The 22,678-nt window shown below is 42.1% G+C and overlaps 1 protein-coding gene and 1 non-coding gene across 9 annotated transcripts in view; one reads left to right on the forward strand and one right to left on the reverse strand.

Annotated features, from left to right (window-relative positions):
- Positions 1 to 22,678, forward strand: part of OSBPL1A (oxysterol binding protein like 1A) — a 230,981-nt gene that overhangs the window by 173,434 nt on the left and 34,869 nt on the right. For all 8 annotated transcript variants that reach the window (XM_070361859.1, XM_070361857.1, XM_070361856.1 and 5 more), the window contains one exon: positions 17,256 to 17,331. In XM_070361859.1, coding sequence (XP_070217960.1) covers positions 17,256 to 17,331 — 76 coding nt within the window. The remainder of the gene's footprint in view (positions 1 to 17,255; positions 17,332 to 22,678) is intronic.
- LOC138985475 (U6 spliceosomal RNA) lies at positions 7,880 to 7,984 on the reverse strand. Its single transcript, XR_011462542.1, has one exon. It is a non-coding gene; the product is annotated as a U6 spliceosomal RNA (small nuclear RNA).

The raw sequence follows: 22,678 nt of genomic DNA on the forward strand, positions 1-22,678 counted from the left end.
GGGGTCTTGCCATACCTCTCGCTGCCTACTGCCAGACTCCTAGTCCAGCTGGAGCACACCCGGGTTCTAAGACGGAACCTTTCCTAGTGTAGTGTCCAAGAAACTCCTGTTATAGTCAGGAAAGGCTGCTTTCCCATTTCCTGCCAGCAGAATTACTGGCAGCGAAACAGCTTTAGATCCTTTCTGGAACGTGGGAAGGTGTTAGTGGAAGATTCCATGCTCACTGCCTCTGCTGCTTAGCTGTGCACACTGCAAGAGGGCTTAGGCCAGCCTTTCAGATGAGACAGGGATGAAGAAACTGGCTCTGACTTGTACTGCACGCAGCCTGCATTTTGCCTATTCTCTGTCATTAAGACCATTTCCTTTAGGCCTTAGATGACCTTATCATGACCTGCTCTCCTTACTTTCACTAGTTGACGTCTGTTCAGCTCCCTCATTGCATGAAGTCTTAGTTAATTCTTTGAGATAAGGTGAGCAGAGAATACATACTCTGTCCCTAAGTAAGGTCTGCCTTAACTTAACATGTCATGCCTTCTTGCCAGCTGTGCCAAACACCATTCAGTAGGCTTGACATGAGGAACTCTTGTTGCCCAGGGGGCCAACTTCTCTCTAAACTGAAGGACTGCTTCCTGGGTATGTGTTCATCAGTCCATGTTGGCTTGGCAGTATGATGTTTCTGTAGGCTTTCCTCTTAATCCCATAAAGGTAATAAACTAACAAGAATAGGAAGTCAATTTATTACGTTACTGAAGTTGGACAAAGAATTCTAAATTTTAGAAAGCCAATATGGAAAGCAGTTTGAAATTTTAAATATGCATTTTAACTTATTAAAATCAAAATAAGTAATAGCTCTTATAAAACAAGGCCATATATGAGCCAGATTTATTAAGTGGCAATTACAGGCTTTTCATAATTTAAGAGAGCAAAATGAAAAATAATCTTTAAAATACAATGCAAAACCAGATAGCAATATCAGATAATTACATAAAGTTACCACAGTAAGCTTAAAATAGGAAACCAAGTTGTCGGACTTTTATGCATAGTCCCTGAAAAGGCGCTGGACTAGTCTCAGGGATCTCATCTTAGACTTGTACGGAGTTTCTTCTAAGACCAAAGGTGATTTCAGTTGAAGATGTCTAGAAGGAGATTCGGAGAAGATAATGGCACCCACTCCAGTACTCTTGCCAGGAAAATCCCATGGACGGAGGAGCCTGGTGGGCTGCAGTCCATGGGGTCACGAACAGTCAGACACGACTGAGCGACTTCACTTTCACTTTTCACTTCCATGCACTGGAGAAGGAAATGGCAACCCACTCCAGTGTTGCTGCCTGGAGAATCCCAGGGAAGGGGGAGCCTGGTGGGCTGCCGTCTATGGGGTTGCACAGAGTCAGACACGACTGAAGCAACTTAGCAGCAGCAGGAGCAGATTAAATACCCAGCTGTCCACCTAACCCCATGACCTGTATGTCTGACTCAGCCCTAAGTTAGGTGCTGATTCTGGGTATGCAGAGAGAACTTGCAGCTCCTCTATTTGTCCAGATTCAAGTCTGGAAGTTGGTAGAAGGTATATCACAGTATCAGTCATGGAAGAAAAAGTTGTAAGAGATAGGGTCTCTTTTTAAGACTCATCCAAGCTTGCTTCTGTTGAAATGGAGATAGATTTTAGGAATTTCATTGTATTGTATAGGTGTATTTTAGTTATTTTGTGTTGATACTAATATATTACACTTACGAAATGTTTCATATAAACAAAATGCCTTTGAAGATCTTATATCTCCATATATATTATAAGTACAACTTTGTTTACTCTTCCATGACTGAACAATGATAGCATTTTTAAGACTATGGACATAAATCAACTTTGGAGGGCAAACACTGTTTTCCTTGGTTTAATGAAAGCATCATTTTCATGATGAAAAAACCAGATTGCATCAACTTAAGCTGAAATTGTTTGAGTTGCAAAGCCAGAGAAACTTGTTTTATACCCAGATTTAAATGTTAAAGTATTGAAACAGACTCCAGAAATGAAATAACGTTTTGAAACTGAAGTATCTCAACTGTAAACATTCTTGAGTATTTTGTGATCCAGCCTCCTGTTAGTCACAAAATCAATTATAGTAGTTGAAATTCAGTCCATATTTATTGAATCAGTTTTTTTTAATTTACTTGTTCTAAAGTTTCCTAAAGATAACTTGTGGAAAGCGGAGGGCCCCTTTGCTGACTGTCTATGCCAGTGCTTCTATAAAATAGTCTCTTGACCATTGTTGGGGAGAGGGGGGTCCCCTAGGACCCTTTTAGGGAGAATCACAAGGTTAAAACAAGTTTCTTAATATTACTAAGATATTAGCCTTTTTAAAATTATTATTCACTAAGAACCGTACAGTGGAGTTTTCTAGATACTGTGTGATGATGCGACATCACTGATTCAGTGCAGGAGCAGTTATGAGCAACGAGCTGTCTTCTGTAAAACCGGACATTAAAGGGACTGCAAAGATGTTTAATAATGTCACTCTTCTTACTAAGGTATTCTTGTTTTGGACAATACAGTTACTTTTTTTTCATAAAAATGTCATTTAAGTTAGCATATTTATTTTACTGTTAATAAGTAAAACGTGTGTGTGTGTGTGTTTTCTTCTGATATAGTAAGTAGTGATAGATGTAATCCACAATAAAAGAAAACTCATTGGGACCACAAATAATTTTTAAGCCGAAGAATTGATGCTTTTGAACTGTGGTGTTGGAGAAGACTCTTGAGAGTCCCTTGGACTGCAAGGAGATCCAACCAGTCCATTCTGAAGGAGATCAGCCCTGGGATTTCTTTGGAAGGAATGATGCTAAAGCTGAAACTCCAGTACTTTGGCCACCTCATGGGAAGAGTTGACTCATTGGAGGAGACTCTGATGCTGGGAGGGATTGGGGGCAAGAGGAGAAGGGGACGACAGAGGATGAGATGGCTGGATGGCATCACTGACTCTATGGACGTGAGTCTTGGTGAACTCCAGGAGTTGGTGATGGACAGGGAGGCCTGGCGTGCTGCGATTCATGGGGTCACAAAGAGTCGGACACGACTGAGCAACTGATCTGATCTCTGAAGACCAAAAAGTTTGGGAAACCAACAAATTACAGTATAGTTTCTTTTTGCTTCTTTGTTGAAATCAAGTTAGCATACTTTGAAATTCAAGCTCTTAAATATACAATTTGATGAGTTTTGGCAAATTCATATACTCATGTAACAAACCCTCCCTCCCCCCATCAAGATGTAGACTGTTTCCATCATTCCAGAAAGTTCCCTGTAACTGCCTCCTGGTCACGCCCCGCCCACCGCCCATAACCACCCTCCATTCTCATTTCTGTCGCAATAGATTAGTCTTGTCTATTATTGAACTGCATTGCGGATGGAAAGTGCATGGTCTTTTTTTTTTTTTTTTTAACTCTTTGCTATGTATTGGAGTATAGCCATTAACAATATGATAGTTTCGGGTGAATAGGGATGGAACTCAGCCATACATGTATCCATTCTTCCTCAAACCCTGGTCCCATCCAGGCTGCTGCATAACAATGAGCAGAGCTCCAGGTGCTGTACAGAAGGTCCTTGTTGGTTATCCATTTGAAACACAGCAATGTGTTGCATGTAATCTTTTTTTTAGTGTGGTCTTAATCGCTCAGTGTTTCTGAGAATCATCCATGTCATGTGTTTCAGCGTTCAGTTTTTTTAATGCTGAGTGATAATGCCATCCTTTGAATATGCAGCAGTTTGTTTCTCTGTATCCTTGTTAATGGACATTTGGCCTTTTCTCACTTGGGAGTTTTATTGAATAAAGCTGCTTTAAGCATTCTTAAACACATCTTCCTTATGGCCAGTTTTTCACTTTGTTCTATAGGAGTAGCATTTGGGGGTTCTAGAAAAGGTGTGTACCAGAAAGTTACTGTAATGTTTGCCAAAGTCAGTGTACCGTTTCTCTGTGTGTGAGAATTCCAGTAACTCTACAAGCTCACCAACGTTTGATGCTTTATGGGTATAACACAGAATCACGTCCTGGTTTTATTTACATTTCGTAAATGATTTTGAGCACTTACACATGCATTTATGAGTCAATTTTAAAGTTTTCTTAGGGAAGTGCCTGAGGCTTATGCCCATTTTAAATTGGGTTGTATGTTTTTGTATTATTGATTTATAGGAACTCTTTCTATATTTTGGATATAACTTTTTTTCAATTTTCAAAATTAATTTTTAGTGGAATATAGTTGCTTTACAGTGTTGTGTTTCAGCTGTATAGCAAAGTGAACCAGCTACATGTTTACATATATCCCCTCTCTTTTGAATTTCCTTCCCATTTGGATATAGTTCTGTTCAGTCGCTCAGTCATGTCCGACTCTTTGTGACACGATGAATCACAGCATGCCAGGCCTCCCTGTCCATCACCAACTCCTGGAGTTTACCAAAACTCATGTCCATTGAGTTGGTGATGCCATCCAGCCAACTCATCCTCTGTCGTCCCCTTCTCCTCCGGCCCCCAATCCCTCCCAGCATCAGGGTCTTCTCCAGTGAGTCAGCTCTTCGCATGAGGTGGCAAAAATATTGGAGTTTCAGCCTCAGCATCAGTCCTTCCAATGAACACCCAGGACTCATCTCCTTTAGGACGGACTGGTTGGATCTCCTTGCAGTCCAAGGGACTCGCAAGAGTCTTCTTCAACACCACAGTTCAGAAGCATCAATTCTTCGGCGCTCAGCTTCACAGTCCACCTCTCACATCCATACATGACTACTGGAAAAACCATAGCCTTGACTAGACAGACCTTTGTGGACAAAGTAATATCTCTTCTTTTGAATATGCTATCTAGGTTGGTCATAACTTTCCTTCCAAGGAGTGTCTTTTAATTTCATGGCTGCAGTCACCATCTGCAGTGATTTTGGAGCCCAGAAAAATAAAGTCTGACACTGTTTCCACTGTTTCCCCATCTATTTCCCATGAAGTCATGGGACTGGATGCCATGATCTTCGTTTTCTGAATGTTGAGCTTTAAGCCAACTTTTTCACTCTCCTCTTTCACTTTCATCAAGAGGCTTTTTAATTCCTCTCCACTTTCTGCCATAAGGGTGGTGTCATCTGCATATCTGAGGTTATTGATATTTCTCCTGGCAATCTTGATTCCAGCTTGTGTTTCTTCCAGCCCAGCATTTCTCATGATGTACTCTGCATAGAAGTTAAATAAGCAGGGTGACAATATACAGCCTTGATGTACTCCTTTTCCTATTTGGAACCAGTCTGTTGTTCCATGTTCAGTTCTAACTGTTGCTTCCTGACCTGCATACAGATTTCTCAAGAGACAGGTCAGGTGGTCTGGTATTCCCATCTCTTTCAGAAGTTTCCACAGTTTCTTGTGATCCACACAGTCAAAGGCTTTGGCATAGTCAATAAAGCAGAAATAGATGTTTTTCTGGAACTCTCTTGCTTTTTCCATGATCCAGTGGATGCTGGCAATTTGATCTCTCGTTCCTCTGCCTTTTCTAAAACCAACTTGAACATGTGCAAGTTCACGGTTCACGTATTGCCGAAGCCTGGCTTGGAGAATTTTGAGCATTACTTTACTAGCATGTGAGATGAGTGCAATTGTGCAGTAGTTTGAGCATTCTTTGGCATTGCCTTTCTTTGGGATTGGAATGAAAACTGACCTTTTCCAGTCCTGTGGCCACTGCTGAGTTTTCCAAATTTGCCGGCATATTGAGTGCAGCACTTCCACAGCATCATCTTTCAGGATTTGGAATAGCTCAACTGGAATTCCATCACCTCCACTAGCTTTGTTCGTAGTGATGCTTTCTAAGGCCCGCTTGACTTCACATTCCAGGATGTCTGGCTCTAGGTGAGTGATCACACCATCGTGACTATTTGGGTCGTGAAGATCTTTTTTGTACAGTTTTTCTGTGTATTCCTGCCACCTGTTCTTGATATCTTCTGCTTCTGTTAGGTCCATACCATTTCTGTCCTTTATTGAGCCCATCTTTGCATGAAATGTCCTGTTGGTATCTCTAATTTTCTTGAAGAGATCTCTAGTCTTTCCCATTCTGTTATTTTCCTCTATTTCCTTGCATTGGTTGCTGAAGAAGGCTTTCTTATCTCTCCTTGCTATTCTTTGGAACTCTGCATTCAGATGTTTATATCTTTCCTTTTCTCCTTTGCTTTTGGCTTCTCTTCTTTTCACAGCTATTTGTAAGGCCTCCTCAGACAGCCATTTTGCTTTTTTGCATTTCTTTTCCATGGGGATGGTCTTGATCCCTGTCTACTGTACAGTGTCACAAACCTCCGTCCATAGTTCATCAGGCACTCTATCTATCAGATCTAGTCCCTTAAATCTATTTCTCACTTCCACTGTATAATCATAAGGGGTTTGATTTAGGTCACACCTGAATGGTGTAGTGGTTTTCCCTACGTTCTTCAATTTAAGTCTGAATTTGGCGATAAGGAGTTCATGACCTGAGCCATAGTCAGCTTCTGGTCTTGTTTTTGCTGACCGTATAAAGCTTCTCCATCTTTGGCTGCAAACAATATAATCAGTCTGATTTCTGTGTTGACCATCTGGTGATGTCCACGTGTAGAGTCTTCTCTTGTGTTGTTGGAAGAGGGTGTTTGCTATGACCAGTGTGTTCTCTTAGCAAAATGCTATTAGCCTTTGCCTTGCTTCATTCTGTACTCCAAGGCCAAATTTGCCTGTTACTGCAGGTGTTTCTTGACTTCCTACTTTTGCATTGCAGTCCCCTATAATGAAAAGGACATCTTTTTTGGGTGTTAGTTCTAAAAGGTCTTGTAGGTCTTCATAGACCCTTTCAACTTCCGCTTCTTCAGCGTTACTGTTTGGGGCATAGGCTTGGATTACTGTGATATTGAATGGTTTGCCTTGGAAACGAACAGAGATCATTCTGTCGTTTTTGAGATTGCATCCAAGTACTGCATTTTGGACTCTTGTTGACCATGATGGCTACTCCATTTCTTCTAAGGGATTCCTGTCCACAGTAGTAGATAAAATGGTCATCTGAGTTAAATTCACCCATTCCAGTCCATTTTAGTTTGCTGATTCCTAGAATGTCAACGTTCAGTCTTGCCATCTCCTGCTTGACCACTTCCAATTTGCCTTGATTCATGGACCTGACATTCCAGGTTCCTATGCAATATTGTTCTTTACAGCATCAGACCTTGCTTCTATCACCAGTCACATCCACAACTGGGTATTGTTTTTGCTTTGGCTCCATCCCTTCATTCTTTCTGGAGATATTTCTCCACTGATCTCCAGTAGCATATTGGGCACCTACCGACCTGGGGAGTTCCTCTTTCAGTATCCTATTAATTTGCCTTTTCATAATGTTCATGGGGTTCTCACAGCAAGAATACTGAAGTGGTTTGCCATTCCCTTCTCCAGTGGACCACATTCTGTCAGACTTCTCCACCATGACCCGTCTATCTTGGCTGGCCCCACACGGCATGGCTTAGTTTCATTGAGTCAGTCAAGGTTGGGGTCCGTGTGATCAGATAGGCTAGTTTTCTGTGATTATGGTTTCAGTGTGTCTGCCCTCTGATGCCCTCTTGCCACACCTGTCGTCTCACTTGGGTTTCTCTTACCTTGGACGTGGGGTATCTCTTCACGGCTGCTCCAGCAAAGCGCAGCCGCTGCTCCTTACCTTGGACGAGGTCGCCTCTCCTGACCTTGAACATGGAGTAGCTCCTCTCGGCCCTCCTGCGCCGAAGCAGCCGCCGCTCCTTGGATGTAGGGTTGCTCCTCTCGGCCGCTGCCCCTGACCTCAGATGTGGGGTAGCTCCTCTCGGCCGCCGCCCCTGACTTCGGGCGTGGGGTAGCTCCTGTAGATTCTCATTAATTATCAGTTTTATAAATATGTGGAACACTTCATGACTTTGCGTCATCCTTGAGCCGAGTCCGTGCTAATCTTCTCTCTATTGTTCCGGTTTTAGTATATATGCTGCTCACGTGAGCACTGGATATAATCCTTTATCAAATATATGTTCAGTTCAGTCGCTCAGTCCTGTCCGACTCTTTGCGACCCCATGAACTGCAGCACGCCGGCCCTCCCTGTCCATCACCAATTCCCGGAGTTTACCAAAACTCATGTCCATTGAGTCGGTGATGCCATCCATCCATCTCATCCTCTGTCGTCCCCTTCTCCTCCTGCCCCCAATCCCTCCCAGCATCAGGGTCTTTTCAAATGAGTCAACTCTTCACATCAAGTGGCCAAAGTATTAGAGTTTCAGCTTCAGCATCAGTCCTTCCAGTGAACACCCAGGACTGATCTCCTTTAGGATTGACATATGTAACATGTATATTTTCTCTGAGTTGATAGCTTATCTTTCCATTGCCTTAATAATAAATAGACATCTTAATACCTTCTTTGAACAGAAGGTTTTGGTTTTATGAAATCCATTTTACAACTTTTCTCTTATGTTAGGGCTTTTTTGGGTTCACTCTAAGAAATCTTTGCCTCTGCCTCCCCCAAATATTAACCATTGTCCTTGGTTCTGTCTAGTATCATTAATGATGTGTGTTCTTCAAGTTAACTTCACCAGTATCTTTTAATGAGAATGCATAACAGCTTGAGAGTAAATAAATAGCCCTTTTTGATTACTATTGAAAAATTATAGGACAAATGGATTGTGGGACTCAACCTAGAGCCCTAGTTAATAGAAAGCCAACTGGCATAAAATCTCAACATTTACTGCGTACCTGCAGTGTTCCAACCACAGGTTCAACAGAGTTTAGAATCTCATTTAATAAGAATTTAAGTAAATGCTCAAGAGAAGTCTTGCATGTCCTTCAGTAATGAGTGGAGGGTTAATAATGTTATATTCTCTATGGTTGTTTGTCTTGACAAGGAGGAAGAAAGGGTAGAGAGGAGTGATCCACTTCCAAAAATGGAACTTGATAGCTTTTAATTAACTTTTAAGTAAGAGTATCTTTTTGCATTAGTGTTGAGATTACTAGGCTTTTCTGCCCGTTATTTTCTTTAAACGTTGATAAAAGATTTGCGAATTGTACCCCAGATGAACTATGTAAGATTTTACGTAATTGGTGAAAATAAGGCTTTTAATTACTATGATAATTTACTCCTGCAGCATCATTTTGAAATCTAGTCTTCAATTTTTTGAATATAATTTTATTCTGTAGTTTATTCCTAATGGTTTCCTTGTTTGGAAGACTTTCATTTTGGGTGTTTAGCAAACATCAGTAGTGCAAGCAAAATTACAAATGGTTAGTTTCAAATACCAGCTGTGTTGGTTAAGGTCATATTTAAATTGGGACTTATGGAAGGGATGATTTGGGGGAAAAGAGAAGAAGAATTCGGAGAAGGCAATGGCACCCCACTCTAGTACTTTTGCCTAGAAAATCCCATCGATGGAGGAGCCTGGTAGGCTGCAGTCCATGGGGTCGCTAGGAGTCAGACACGACTGAGCGACTTCACTTTCACTTTTCACTTTCATGCAGTGGAGAAGGAAATGGCAACCCACTCCAGCGTTCTTGCCTGGAGAATCCCAGGGACAGAGGAGCCTGGTGGGCTGCCATCTATGGGGTCGCACAGAGTCAGTCACGACTGAAATGACGCAGCAGCAGCAGCAGAAGAATTCTGATAGTTGAAAAGGAGAGGTGATAAGCACCTAATGATTGCAAGAAGATACACACACATAAGTATAAAACACATAATACATGTGTAAGTGTACACATACAAATTTTCAGTGTTACAGTTATACATGTATTCAAGTCTGCTTCTCTATGAAATTTTCTTAGATTTTTAGTTCTTAGGATTCTTTTGATCTTGAATCAGAGGTTAGAATTAGATTGTTTTATGCTTTTCTAAATATCCTAATGAATATTCTGCAAAAAATGGTTATTCCTTCAGAAGATTTAAGAAATGGATGTTAAGGAATTTGGTTTTGAAAATGTTCTATTAAGAGATGACTTAAAGGCAGAAAATTTGATTATCTGTGTTCTTCATGCCTCATTTACCACTTATTCATATCTTTCATTTTTTTGCTGGTTTTCTTTCTGTTGCCCATTTTAACTTGGGATGTTAGGTAAAAACATACAGTACCTGTTAACATGCAAAATACTCTGCAATGTGGGGCATGCAGAAGAGAGTAAGACATCGTCCCTGATCTCAGGGGGAACCGCAGTCTCTAGTAAGTGACAGATGTGTACAGAAGTAACAGGGGATATGAATGAAGATAGAGAAAATTAAGAACTGTGAAATTTAAGCATACCATGGAATACCAACAAACCTCATTTCTTGAAATTAGCACATTGGAGTGCGTTTAAAATCACATTGCTTAGACATGGCCAGCAAACACATGAGCATCTCTCATTATTAGAGAAATGCAAATCAAAACTGCAGTGAGTTATCACCTCACTACCCGTCAGAATAGCCATCATCAGAAAATCTACAAACAGTAAATGAAGGAGATGGTGTGAAGGAAAGGGAACCCTCTTGGACTGTTGGTGGGAATGTAAATAGATAACAGCCACGTTGCAGAACGGTATGGAGATTCCCTAAAACACTAGGCATAAAACTACCATCTGACCCAGCAATCCCACTGCTGCGCATATACCCTAAGAACACCATAATTGAAAATTGGCATATGTACCCCAGTGTTTTTTGCAGCCCTGTTTACAATAACTGGGGCATGGAAGCAACCTAGATGTCCATTGACAGATGAAATAGACGAGGAAGTTGTAGTATATGTGGGATATTGCTCAGTCATAAAAAGGAACAAATTTGAGTCAGTTCTAGTGAGATGAATGAACCTGGAGCCTGTTATACAGAGTGAAGTCAGAAAGAGAAAAACAAATATTATATACTAATACATACATATGGAACCTAGAAAAATGGTACTGATGAATGTGTTTGAAGGGCAGGAATACAGATGCAAACATAGAGAACCGACTTTGGACACAGTAGGGGAAAGGAACGAGAGGGTGGGATGAATTGAGAGAGTACCATTGAAACGTATACATTACCATATGTAAAATAACTAGCTAATGGGAAGTTGCCGTATAACACAGGGAGCTCAACCCTGAACCAGTTTTTTAGATTCAACATATAGGCGACATCATATGTATAGCTCTTTTTCTATCTGACTTCACTCAGTAGGACAATCTCTAGGTCCATCTTGGATGTCCCTTTTCTCACTGCAGATGTAGCTGCCACCTGAAGTAGATCAGCCAGCCAGATCACCCTGCTGGAGATTAGTCCCCAGTTAAGGGAACGGCTACCCACTCCAGTATTCTGACCTGGAGAATTCCAGGGTCTGTATAGTCCATGGGGTCGCAAAAGGTCAACTGAGTGACTTTCACTTTGACTTTCATGCTGGGAGGCAGGGGCATGGGCTGCAGCCCTGGATCCCTTCCCCTGGGTCTTTCCTCCCCTTGTGTGAGGGCCTACACCGCCTGTGCTGGCATTCCCATGGGGCACATCCGTGCCCATTCCCAAGACCCAGAGGAGCTCAGTGGCCTGGTGAAGACAGAAGCATCTCCCAAAGGTATGGGGGCCAGTGGTCTGAATTTGCACAGCATGTTCAGAGCAAGGGGAACCCAGCACAGCCTCTGTGAGTCACGCTTCACGTTAACTCGGTTCAGCCGGGGGTCTGTGTACACCCTGTGATGCAGGGCGTGGTGTCGGGGCAGCGGCTGAGCCCCGAGCAGCACGGAGATGAAGCAGCTGGGACAGGACCCTCCTTTAAAGACCATTCATTGTGCCCTTGTGCCCACAGTCAGAGTGGCATCTGTATGGTTGAAAATAGAACCGGGCCACATCGCTCTCAGTCCCTGGTACAGGGTGTTTTCTCTCTGTGTGAAGGGAAAAAGGAAGCATAGAATTCAGGATAATGACTCTCAGATAAACTCGAAGGCAAGAGAATGATTGATCTGTGTGCTCAGCCTGGAAACTCTGAGGCCCGCTCTCCATGGTTCTGATTTCTGCCTGGAGTAATGATGCCTCATCCAAGATCAGTAGGGAATTCTTACTATTATTCCTTACCCCGCGTGGAAGGAGTGAACATTTAAAATATAGAAAATATACCCTTTTAAGTACAAATCATTTTTTTAAACTTTAATCTACCTAATTTAAAAAAATCCATTCCCTCTGCTTCTTTAGATAATACTGCAGATTTCACATCCTCTTAATGATTGGGCTGTGGACTGTTTTGCTTCTCATTGACTTTAGACTCATGTAAGTGAGTAATTTTGTGCTCTTCTCTACAATCTGAGAGCAATCCTAGCCTTTTGTGTTCAGAAGTAATCACGGAAATCCATTATGTCCAATAGTAGACACAGGTGATTTTTGAGCGTTTGAAATGTGTCTAGTGTGACCAAGAAGCTGAGTCTTTAGTCTTATTTAATTTTAATAAGGATAGATTTTATTGTGTTAATTTCATAATATAGTTTGTAAAAGTGAAGCAGTAACAAGTATTTTGCCATTAAACATAACATTACTGCTTTGGTAAGACTACATTTCACGGTATTAAAAATGTGGTAGCTAAATTGAGATGTGCTCTAAGTGTAAAATCAACACTGGATTTTGAAGACGTGTGGGGAGAAGTATAAAATATCTCACTAATATTTTTACATTGATTACATTTGAAATGCTAATATTTTGGACCCTATTGGGTTAAATCAAATATATTATTAAAATTAATTTATCTTGTTGCTTTTTTAAAAAAAACACTACGAAGTTTAAAATTATCTGTGTAACTTTCATATTTCTGTGATACAGTATATACAGTATGTGTTAGTTGCTCAGGCATGTCCAGCTTCTTTGCAACCCCATGGACCATAGCCCGCCAAGTTGCTTGTCCATGGAATTCTCCAGGCAAGAGTACTGGAGTGGGTAGTCATTCTCTTCTCTAGGGAATCTTCCTGACCCAGGGATTGAACCCAGGTCTCCTGCATTGCAGGTGAATTCTTTACCATCTGAGCCACTGGGGAAGTCCCATTTCTATGATAAGTCTCTCAACTTTGGCAATACTGACATTCAGTTCAGGTCAGTTCAGTCGCTCAGTTGTGTCTGACTCTGCGACCCCATGGACCACAGCACACCAGGCCTCCCTATCCATCACCAACTCCCGAAGTTTACCCAAGCTCATGTCCACTGAGTCGGTGATGCCATCCAACCATCTCATCCTCTGTCGTCCCCTTCTCCTCCTGCCCTCAATCTTTCCCAGCATCAGGGTCTTTTCAGATGAGTCAGTTCTTCGTACCAGGTGGCCAAAGTATTGGAGTTTCAGCTTTAGCATCAGTCCTTCCAGTGAACACTCAGGATTGCTCTCCTTTAGGATGGACTGGTTGGATCTCCTTGCAGTCCAAGGGACTCTCAAGAGTCTTCTCCAACACCACAGTTCAAAAGCATCAATTCTTTAGCTCTCAGCTTTCTTTATGGTCCAACTCTCAAATCCATATATGACTACTGGAAAAACCATAGCCTTGACAAGACGGACCTTTGTTGGCAAAGTAAATGTCCCTGCTTTTGAATATGCTGTCTAGGTTGGTCATAACTTTCCTTCCAAGGAGTAAGCATCTTTTAATTTCATGGCTGCAGTCACCATCTGCAGTGATTTGGAAGCCCCAAAAAATAGTTAGCCACTGTTCCCCCATCTATTTGCCATGAAGTGATAGGACCAGATGCCATGATCTTAGTTGTCTGAATGTTGAGCTTTAAGCCAATTTTTTCACTCTCTTCTTTCACCTTCATCAAGAGGCTCTTTAGAAGCTGGATAATTTTTTGGTGTGGTGACCTGTCTCGTTCCATATGAGATGTTTAGCAATATCCCTGGACGAGCTGATGGAGACCAGCTTCCCACCCAGCGCAGGAATGCCTATCAGGGCCATGACCGAAAGGGGTCCTCCAGCATCTGTTTGAAGCCCTTCCTTGTTGAGATCTCTTGTCTCCCCTATTTGGAATTAACTATAAGACAGGTTATTATGTTAGCTGTTATGTTGTTACTTAGTACCTAAGTTATGACCGACTCTTTTGCGACCCCATGGACTGTAGCCCGCCAGGCTCCTCTGTCCACGGGATTCTCCAGGCAAGAATACTAGAGTGGGTTGCCATTTCCTTCTCCAGGGAAATCTTCCTGACCCAGGGATCAAACCTGTGTCTCCTGCACTGGCAGGTGGATTCTTTACCACTGAGCCACCAGGGAAGCTCCTAGCTGTTATGTTAGCTTTATAGAACGTTAGGTTTATATTATATTTAGCTCAGCTTTTATGTTATATTTAGCTCAGCTCTCTTGTAGCTTCCACCAGTGATCCTAGTGTTGATCTCTTGAGTAGCACAACATAAACCAAATTCTTTTTTTTATTTAGTTTTTAATGGAAGGATAATTGCTTTACAATATTGTGTTGGTATCTGCCATACATCAACATGTATCAGCCACAGGTATACACATGTCCCCTCCCTCTTGAACCTCCCTCCCACCTCCCACCCCATCCTACCCCTCTAGATTCTTTATGAAAGCAGTAATGTGTACCAAAAGGCCTTATAAATTTCCAAAACTCATTCATCAAATACTTAAACCTCTACTCCAAGTAAAGCTTGGATGTCTCTTATCTCCTGCCTTCTTGCTTGCAAAATATGTGTTGTTTTTTTTTTGTTCTTCTTGCCTTTAATTAGAATAGTAACCTATACACATACATTAAATGTAAGCATCTGTCGGGGACGATACAGTCCCTTATTCAGTTTTCACAAAACTTATTTTAGGCTCATAACTTCCTAGACATAGATTTTGTTTTTTAATAGACAAGAAATGAAAAATGTAGTTGATATGCATCTGTAAAACTGTATTATACATGCAAATGCTAGGTAATGGCAGAGATTCTACCCCTTGATTCGATTGTTCACGTCATTGAGATTGATAGTCTAAGATTGTATAGAGAATGTGATTTCAGTACCATCTGTGGCCACTTATCCAGCAGATTGGGCAGATAACAAATCTGCCAAATGAGCAGTGTATGTTCCTAAAAAAGGAAAATCAGAAGGATTCTACCACGGAGGATCTTAAAATATTATTTATTTAAAAGCTTAAAATTTTAGTAACTTGTATAACTCGAGGTAGTTTATAGAACATAGATTCTATAGAAGGTAAAAATTTTAATATTTTCTTATTTTTTTAATTTATTTTAATTGGAGGATAATTACTTTACAATATAGTTATGGTTTTTGCCATATATCAACATGAATTGGCCACAGTATACATGTGTCCCCTTCATCCTGAACCCCCCTCCCACCTTCCTCCCCATCGCGTCCCTCTAGGTCGTCCCAGAGCACTGACTTTGGGTGCCCTGCTTCATACATCCAGCTTTCACTGGTCATCTATTTTACACATGGTAGTGTATATGTCTCAATGCTATTCTCTCAAATTTTCTTTAATGTTTTAGTTACACGGGTATGTTTCAATCAGCATTAGAAAACCAGCACCCTTGACCATAACCTAAGAGAATGGAAAAGAAAGCATCATTATAAGGGTGTTTCAGGAAGGTGTTCCAGGCACCCCCTGCTCCTGCCCCTGGTAGTGCTGAGGTCTCAGGATGCCTGAGCTCAGGTATGTTGCCCATCGGAACAGCAGACCCTTCGCCAACAACAGCCACCCTCCTCTCAGCAACTTCTCAGCTCCTGCAGAGGCTTTGGGAATGTTCCTTCTCTAGAGGTTAATTTGTAAAGGATTTTCCCGTATATCCAGAATTGGTTGAGTTTGGTTCAGTATCAGCATCTCTGGGAAAGTACTGATATATGATGCACAGTCTAAATTTTACTTTGGGTTTGGAGTTGGCATTTTCCCACTTAATTTCTTAAAAACAACCTGATACTAGGTTCTCTGATGGCATTTTTGTTTCCATTATTTAATAGCTGAAGGAAAATAATTTATTGAGTAACAGAATGTGATAGGTCTGTCTTAGACCAGACAGCAGGTCAGATATGCCAGCTTGTGAAAGAACAGTGTCCCTCTGAGGTGGTTTGAATAGCTGGACACCAGCACAGAAGGGTTAGGAGAATTCTGATCAGGACAGTTGTGAAGATGTGGGGCCAGTTGATCTGCCCTGAAACTTTCTCAGGGCCCAAAATAGCAGTGACTAGGGATATAAGCCTAGAATGACCCTGTTTTAGCCTCTCTATGGTGATGCACATTTTTTCCAGTTTTGTTGAGAAATAATTGATATACCTCACTCAGGTTAAGGTGTATAGTACGGTGGTTTGAGTTACATGTAGATTACATTTCACAGTATTGTGACATGCTTACCACAGTAGATTTAGTCATCATCCATCATCTCATATAGATAAAAAGAGAACTTTTTTTTTTCCTCCTGGTGATGAAAACTCTAAAACCTACTTTCTTAACTTCACAATTGTATCTTAATTGTATCTTCCAGTGTTACCTATAGTCAGGTTGTACATTATATGCATGGTAGTTCTTTATCTTATAATTGAAAGTTTGTGCATGTTGACCTCCTTCCTCCATGTCTCTCCAACCACAGATCTGATCTTTTTTCTGTGAGTTTTATGTGGCTTTCATTGTCATTACTGTTAGATTCCACATGTAAGTGAGATCGTGAAGTATTTGTCTTTGTCTGACTTGTTTCACTTAACATAATACCTTCAAGGTCCGTCAATTTTGCTGCAAATGGTTGAATAATGTTCCTCTCTTTGCGAGTGTGTGGGTATGTATGTCTGAGAGAGAGAGACAGAGAGAGAAATACATACCACATCTTCTTGTTCATCTATCAGTGGACCCTCAGGTTGTTACCGTGTCTTGGCTTTCATAAGTAATGCTGCTATGAACATGGGGTGTAGACATCTTTTCAAGTTACTGTTTAATGTGTTCCCAGAAGTAGAATTGGTAGATATTATGCGAGTTCAATTTTAATCTTTTGAGGACCCTATACTCTTTTCTGCAGTGGCTGTACCAGTTTACAGTCCCACCAACAGTGCACAACCTTCATTTTTCTCCACATTCATGTCAGCATTTGTAATCCCTTATCTTTTGGGTGATGCTATTACAGGTGTGAGGTGATATCTCATTGTAGCTTTAATTTGCATTTCCCTAATGACTAGTGATATTTAGTATCTTTTATATTGTTGTATTTGCACATGCAGATTTTTATATGCATTTTAATGTCTCATTAATTTATGCCTGTGGCTTTCATGGTAATGACAGTAGCTTTTTTTTTTTCTACTGCCAGTGCTATTAAATTATTTTTCTTTTTTTCCAGAACAAGCCTGCCCTCCCCTATGTTTTCCAGAAATGACTTCAGTATCTGGAGCATCCTCAGAAAATGCATCGGAATGGTAAGTTAACTCTCATTTCCACAATATGAAGCTGATACGTGTTTCATGCATATCCTTGGAAGAGAATCTTAGTGTTGGCATAAGTGATACACAATGTTTCTGAAAACTTAGAATCAGAAATTAGGAAAAGTCTTAACACTAGGTTTTCCGGACAGCATTTTAACCATTTATTATGCTATTTAATATGACTTTCATGTGACTTTTCATTATAAGGAAATAGAAAAAGAAAATGCTCTTGCCCCATTGTCATACCACGTTTGTATGTACCCATGGAATTGCTCTGGAGAAGGCACTGGCACCCCACTCCAGTACTCTTCTTGCCTGGAGAATCCCACGGCTGGAGAAGCCTGGTAGGCTACAGTCCATGGGGTTGCAAAGAGTCAGACACGACTGAGCGACTTCACTTTCACTTTTCACTTTCATGCATTGGAGAAGGAAATGGCAACCCACTCCAGTGTTCTTGCCTGGAGAATCCCAGGGACTGGGGAGCCTGGTGGGCTGCCGTCTATGGGGTCACATAGAGTCGGACACGACTGACGCAACTTAGCAGCAGCAGCAGCAGCATGGAATTACTCAGAAATACTCTCAGAAAGGACAGACTCCGCACAGTATAGAATATAATTTCACTTACACTTCTGTGCACAGAGCAGATTTTTGTACTTTGTAAGTGTGGTGTATGTCAGACATTTGGAATGTGTCTTTGCTTAGTTATCTGCAGGTGGATCTGATTTTTCAGGAGCAGAGAGATGGCAAAACTATTATATATAAATCCTACGCTTAACTTCAGTTGTGTCCAACTCTGTGACCCCATGGACTGTAACCCACCAGGCTCCTCTGTCCATAAGTTTCTCCAGCAAGAATACTGCAGTGGATTACTGTTTCCTCCTCCAGGAGATCGTCCTGATGTAGGGATCGAAGCTGTGTCTCCTGCCTTGCAGGCACATTTACTCTCAGAGCCACCTGAGAAAGCCATATAAATCCTTAGATTCCCTTTAAAATAGTAGTCCATGTCAGCACCCTGACGCTAGTCAGGCTTGGATTCTGAGTAAAGTTCTCTTACTTCTTCCAGCATGATCTTTGACCAATTAGAATGATGAAAATTTTAAAGCATGTGAGTCTTGAACTGCTAAAGAATCTGCTTGGGCATGACCTTTCTTAATTTTGCAGTTTAATGTGCGTCCTCAGTACCCCAGGAACTGTCCCTGCGCTGGGAAATGTGCTGTGCTCAGTCACTTTAGTCGTGTCCAACTTTTTGCGACCCCGTGGACTGTAGCCCACCTGGCTCCTCTGTCCATGGGATTCTCCAGGCAAGAATACTGGAGTGGGCTGCCATTTCTTCCTCCAGGGGAATCTTCCTGACCCAAGGATCAAACTTGCATCTCCTGTGTCTCCTGCATTGCAGGCAGATTCTTTACCCGCTGAGCCACCTGGGAAGCCTGCTGGGAATGTAGTCACTTCCTAAACATGCTCATTCTGACGTCTGAAATCCTTTTCAGCTGCTGGGGTGCCCATGTTAGCATTTTTTGAACACTTGGGTTCTCTGCATGTAGTAATGTCATCTGAGACTTCCTGAGCATAATTTCCAAGGAAATAATCTCAGAAACATCTATTTTAAGGGCTTCCCTAGTGACTCAGTTAGTAAAGAATCTGCCTGCAATGCAGGAGACACGGGTTTGATCCTCAGGTTGGAAGATCCCCTGGAGAAGGAAATGGCAACCCACTCAAGTATTCTTGCCTGGAGAATTCCATGTACAGAGGAGCCTGGCGGGCTACAGTCCATGGGATCACAAAGAGTCAGACACGATTGTGCAACTAAGTTTCACTTTCACTGTATGGAGAGTAATTCAGCTAACCTCTCTGTAGCTGGATAACAAGATTTATCCCGGTCTTACCACTTCCTGTCTTTGAGACCCTAGGCAAGTTGCCTTACTTCCCTGAGTAAAGTTAGAAGAATAATTAGTACTTTATAGCTGTGTTGAGAGATACATAAGATAACTTATGTAAATGTCAGGACAGACCCTGGTTTAGCTTAATGCTCAACATTATTATCAATAGTTAACGACACTTAGTGTTTCCCTGATAGCTCAGTTGGTAAAGAATCTGCCCACAATTCAGGAGCCCCCAATTCGATTCCTGGGTTGGGAAGATCCACTGGAGAAGGAATAGGCTACCCACTCCAGTGTTCTTGGGCTTCCCTGGTGGCTCAGATGGTAAAGAATCTACCTGCAATGCTGGAGACCTGGGTTCAATCCCTGGGTTGGAAAGATCCCCTGGAGGAGGGAAAGGCTACCCACTCCAGTATTCTGGCCTGGAGAATTCCATGGACTATATAGTCCATAGGGTCGCAAAGTCAGACTTGACTGAGAGACTTTCACTTTCACTTTTCAATCACATTTAATTGGAACACCTGGACTCTTAACTCCATTTGGTTTACATTCAGACTCATCAGGACAAAGAAAATGTATTTAGGCAAATGTATATATTCTTAAATAAAATGTTAATTATACACATTAATCTCTTAAGAACTGGAATTTTCAGGACAAAAAAATGATATCCTATAGAATTTATATTTTCAAACCCTTAGTAAACATAATTGTCAGTGAGATCCAATATGTAAGTATATAAGTATTGTTTGTTTAAAATTAAAGCTAGTTTCATAAAAAAATGCTCATCATTAAAACAAATGATATTTTTTCTATTAGATCAATGCTGACTCTAGCTCATTAAATTGATTTTGTAACCTGCTAATGAAAGGGCTTCCCTGGTTACTCAGACGGTAAAGAATCCGCCTGCAATGCGGGAGACCTAGGTTTGATTCCTTGGGTCGGGAAGATCCCCTGGAGGAGGGCATGGCAACCGACTCCAGTATTCTTGGCTAGAGAATCCCCAGGGACAGAGGAGCCTGGCGGGCTACAGTCCATGGGATCGCAAAGAGTCAGACACGGCTGAGACAGAGCACAGCACAGTGTGTGAAATCCAGTTACTGCAGAATTGGTATCACGTTTGTTGAGTCAACAGAATCCGTATGAAAACCAGATGTGCTTTGGTGTTTTTTGGTGATCAGGGAAAGTACAGCCTTCTGTATTTCTCTGGCTTAAGTCTGTCATCTACCATCTCCTGTCTCACTGGACGTCAGATTTAGCAGTAGTGTCATGAGTTTGTTCAGGCTAGAAACTGATAATCATCTGGTGTATGTGTCAAGCAAGGATTATGTCTAAATGGAAATGAACCATCCTTTTGAAAGATGGTAAATAGTGTTATGTTGGCTTGTACCTGCATTCTCTGAAAGATGCGCTGTTTCTTCAGAAGAATGGTTTTACCTTTATTTTCAGGTGCAGAACTGTTTGTACAGAGACAGGCTGAATCATAGGGAAAGCAAATAAAAGCAGAGCTGTTTGGGTTGAAAGGGGACCATGGTGTGTTTTGAAACTTGTGTCTGTAGAACTTTCTGAATAAACTCATAGAGAAAGAGCTGCAGGGGAGGCAATATTTCGGGCGAGTGTTCTCTGGTGAGGTTTTGTAAGAGAGTAACGTTCTAGATGAATATTTATTAATGTGTTCTGGCATTTGGAAGTATTGTTCTTTGGGCACTGTTGTGGGCTCCCCTCTAAAGGGCAGCAGAATCAGTCCAAAGGGGCCAGCATTGTGCACAATGGAGATTTAAAGTGCAGCGGGTCTTGAGAGAGAAAGCAAGTAACATCCCCAGAATAAATTTTTAAAGTAGTTTTTGGTATCAACCCCTCTCATATCTGCCTCCTTCTCCCCCCTCCCAAGGAAAATAGGTCAAAAATTAGAAGGTATTAGCATTCATAGGGAGAAGGCAACGGCACCCCACTCCAGTACTCTTGCCTGGAAAATCCCATGGACGGAGGACCCTGGTGGGCTGCAGTCCATGGGGTTGCTAGGAGTTGGACACGACTGAGCGACTTCACTTTCACTTTTCACTTTCATGCATTGGAGAAGGAAACAGCAACCCACTCCAGTGTTCTTGCCTGAAGAATCCCAGGGAAGGGGGAGCATGGGTGGGCTGCCGTCTATGGGGTCGCACAGAGTCGGACACGACTAAAGCAATGCAGCAGCAGCAGCAGCATTCATAGAGTATTAGTCATAGAGTTTATTAACTTAACTTCAAAGCGTCAGTCCCAGGTGGTGCTAGTGGTAAAGAACCCGCCTGCCAGTGCAGGAGACATAAGAAACACTGGTTCAGTCCCTGGGTCAGGAAGATCCCCTGGAGAAGGAAATGACAACCCACTCCAGTATTCTTGCCTGGAAAGTCCTATGGATAGAGAAGCCTGGTGGGCTATAGTCCATGGAGTTACAAAGAGTTGGACACGACTGAAGCAACTTAGCACCCCTCAGGAAACAGCCTGTGTGAGGAGGTAGGTGGCTGTGAAACCAATTGGAATTCGAATTTGAAGTGAAGGTAGATTTGAAAACTCTCCCACTGCACTTTGGTGATTCTGTTCCACTTAACAGTCCAGACACTTGGCTTCAGGTCCTTTCTGTGTGAGTAGATCTCAGAAGCTGTGGACAGACCCTTCAGCTAGCTCTTCCCATAGCTTCACGTTCAATTTCTTCTTTTCATGAGAAAAAAAAAGTGTTGGTCGCTCAGTTGTGTTTGACTCTTTGCAACCCCATGGACTGTAGCTCACCAGGCTCCTCTGTCCATGGCTTTCTCCAGGCAAGAATACTGGAGTGGGTTGCCATTTGCTTCTCCAGGGGATCTTCCCGACCCTGGGATTGAACCTGGGTCTCCCGGATTGCAGGTAGACTCTTTACAATCTGAGCCACTAGGGAAGCCCTGGCTTATCTTTTTATGATAAGAAGTCTCAAAAGTTGCAGGGGAAATCTGATATGCACCGTAGCTTTTCACGACATCTCTGTCGACTTGAGCATGTGAGAGCAGAGTGGGGAGTGTGGACACTCTGCTGGAGACCTCCCGGTTCCCGTTCAGCTGGGGTCTGGTCCCAACTTTCTCAGAAGTCAGTGCTCCTTATTTATGATGTTGTAGTTTATGGTGTAGTGTCAGGAAGCCAATAAGACATGGCTTTTCAGAATCCATGATAGGCGCTTGCCTGCCAGGTGTGGTCTAGGTATAGCTTCATTTTATCAGGAAGGAATGGAGGAGGAAATGGCAACCCACTCCAGTATTCTTGCCTGGAAAATCCCATGGACAGAGGAGCCTGGTGGGCTACAGTCCATTGCGTCGCAAAGTCGGACACGACTTAGTGCCTAAACACCACCAATCGGGAAGGAAAGTCAGCGTCTTCAGGCATGTGATGCCCTGGGTCCCTGAGCACCTGCTCCAGCCAGGCTCATTGTGCTCCATCCTCCACTGCCACATACA

This window comes from Bos mutus, chromosome 24 (genome assembly GCF_027580195.1).
Source record: "Bos mutus isolate GX-2022 chromosome 24, NWIPB_WYAK_1.1, whole genome shotgun sequence".
NCBI classification, from domain to species: domain Eukaryota; kingdom Metazoa; phylum Chordata; class Mammalia; order Artiodactyla; family Bovidae; genus Bos; species Bos mutus.